Genomic DNA, 2,266 nt, shown 5'->3' with positions numbered 1-2,266 from the left:
CCCCCCCCCCCCCCCCCCTCAGGTGTTTGTGGACTGGCACCAGAAGTTCCAGGACATCCTGAACAAGAAGGTGGTGCTTCTGACGGGAGAAACCAGCACCGATCTCAAGCTCCTGGGCAAAGGGGACATTATCGTCAGCACCCCCGACAAATGGGACATCCTGTCTCGCCGCTGGAAACAGAGGAAGAACGTCCAGAACGTCAGCCTCTTCATCGTGGACGAGACGCACCTGATCGGAGGAGAGAACGGAGTAAGAGACTCTTCATCGTCTTAATACCAAATCTTACACTTCTCTTTATTAGTCCTGTTGGGGGGACTGACGCAAGGACATGGACATTTCTAGCATGTGTTTTTAGAAAGAAGAATAAAGAATAGAGAGGAAGACAGTATAAATATAACAGTAATGCCAATAAAAAAAAACTTTGACTATAAAAAATGACATTTAACATAAATTATCATAAAGTGTCAAGTGTGAAAGTGTCCAGGTGTGGATGTGAGTCCAGGTGTGGATGTGAGTCCAGGTGTGGATGTGAGTCCAGGTGTGGATGTGAGCCCAGGTGTGGATGTGAGTCCAGGTGTGTACGTGAGACTGAGTCCAGGTGTGTATGTGGGCGTGTATGTGAGTCCAGGTGTGGATGTGAGTCCAGGTGTGGATGTGAGTCCAGGTGTGTATGTGAGTCCAGGTGTGTACGTGAGACTGAGTCCAGGTGTGGATGTGAGTCCAGGTGTGTACGTGAGACTGAGTCCAGGTATGGATGTGCTGTCCTCTTTGCCCTATTTCCTCCTCATACATGGAATAAAATCAGGAATTAATATAATATTAATGATATCTTTATTTGATATAGAACTTTTCACAGACAATAGGTAGATACAGTGGCTTGAGAAAGTTGACACATTCAGGCTAAAGTTGATTAAAAAGAGGAATAAAAAAATCTTTTGGAAATTGATCTTAATTCAAACCATTTAGGAAAATCCAACCTTTAAGGACACCAATTTTCTTTGTGAATGAATAATGTCTCATAAAACGTATGCAAGCCAGAGTATGTATGTAGGTAGAAAAAAATGGAAAATGACTGTGTTACAGCAGCAATATCAGTCACAGCACAGAATATAAATGAAATACTAGGATATACTATACATACGTACGATGTACAGTAGTTGTTGGCTGCTTTATGTCATTAGGTAGTTATTGACTGTTGTTTTATCTGTTTTATTTTTTAACTGTTTTGAGTAAAGCCCATTGAGTTGCCTTGCTCAACGTCTCTTGTTTCTCTCCCCCAGCCTGTGTTGGAAGTGATCTGCTCCAGGATGAGGTACATCTCCTCTCAGATCGAGCGTCCCATCCGCATCGTGGCGCTCAGCTCGTCGTTGTCCAACGCCAAAGACGTGGCCCACTGGCTCGGCTGCAGCACCACCGCCACGTTCAACTTCCACCCCAACGTCAGGCCGGTTCCTCTGGAGCTGCACATCCAGGTCTGTGAACCGGGCTAGGCAACAGGAAGTAGGGATAGTGTTCACAAAATAGAGATGTTGTCTATTGGATGGATGGATAGTAGTTGGATGGATGGATACTTTACTCAGCCCAAAGGAAATGTTAGGCATCCAGTAGCAAGACAACCATAACACAACAAACACATATACAATATATGCCACACGTATCACACATATCACACATATCACATATACACACATATACACACATGTATCACATATATATCACACATATACACACATATATTCAAACATACCGAAGAATATAATTAAAAATCACTCACAGAAATGCAATGACTGGATTTTTTGGAGTTTTTGCACCAGATACCACGTAATGTAGCCCTGAAGAATACCTTTCTTTTAAGTATGACGTTTATTTACAGTATGTTTATTTTAAGTTATGGATAGAGCCCGACCGATAAAGCTGATACTAATACGAATATTTGGTTATTTAAAAATCCGATATGTTGATGTATCAGCGATATAAAATCCAGAAATGTGTTACAGAATGTAAAAAGATTTCCCTAACGTTAGTTATTTGTAGTTATTTATGAGTTCTCACTGAAATAGTATGATGATAATCTTTTTTATTGTCACAACAGAACATCAAAATATATTAAAGTTCTAAAAGATAAAATGTAGAAAAATGCAATCTTAAGATATGAAACTTAAACAAAAACACTAACAAAACATAATTAGTGTTGCCAACAGGGACGTTGTAGAGCGTCCTCTGGTGGACAGACTATGCAACGCCATCACTAACAGGGACGTTGTA

General features: G+C 41.0%; 1 protein-coding gene across 1 annotated transcript in view; it reads right to left on the bottom strand.

Moving 5' to 3' along the window:
- The window catches only part of LOC117945078 (U5 small nuclear ribonucleoprotein 200 kDa helicase-like), a 48,064-nt gene that overhangs the window by 23,427 nt on the left and 22,371 nt on the right, over positions 1-2,266 (bottom strand). Inside the window, exons 22-23 of the mRNA XM_034872332.1 lie at positions 1,318-1,487; positions 41-229 (exon numbers count right to left, since the gene is read on the bottom strand). Coding sequence (XP_034728223.1) covers positions 41-229; positions 1,318-1,487 — 359 coding nt within the window. The remainder of the gene's footprint in view (positions 1-40; positions 230-1,317; positions 1,488-2,266) is intronic.

The sequence above is a fragment of the Etheostoma cragini genome, chromosome 5 (genome assembly GCF_013103735.1).
Source record: "Etheostoma cragini isolate CJK2018 chromosome 5, CSU_Ecrag_1.0, whole genome shotgun sequence".
NCBI lineage: Eukaryota > Metazoa > Chordata > Actinopteri > Perciformes > Percidae > Etheostoma > Etheostoma cragini.
This window is presented reverse-complemented; position numbering and strand designations above follow the sequence as displayed.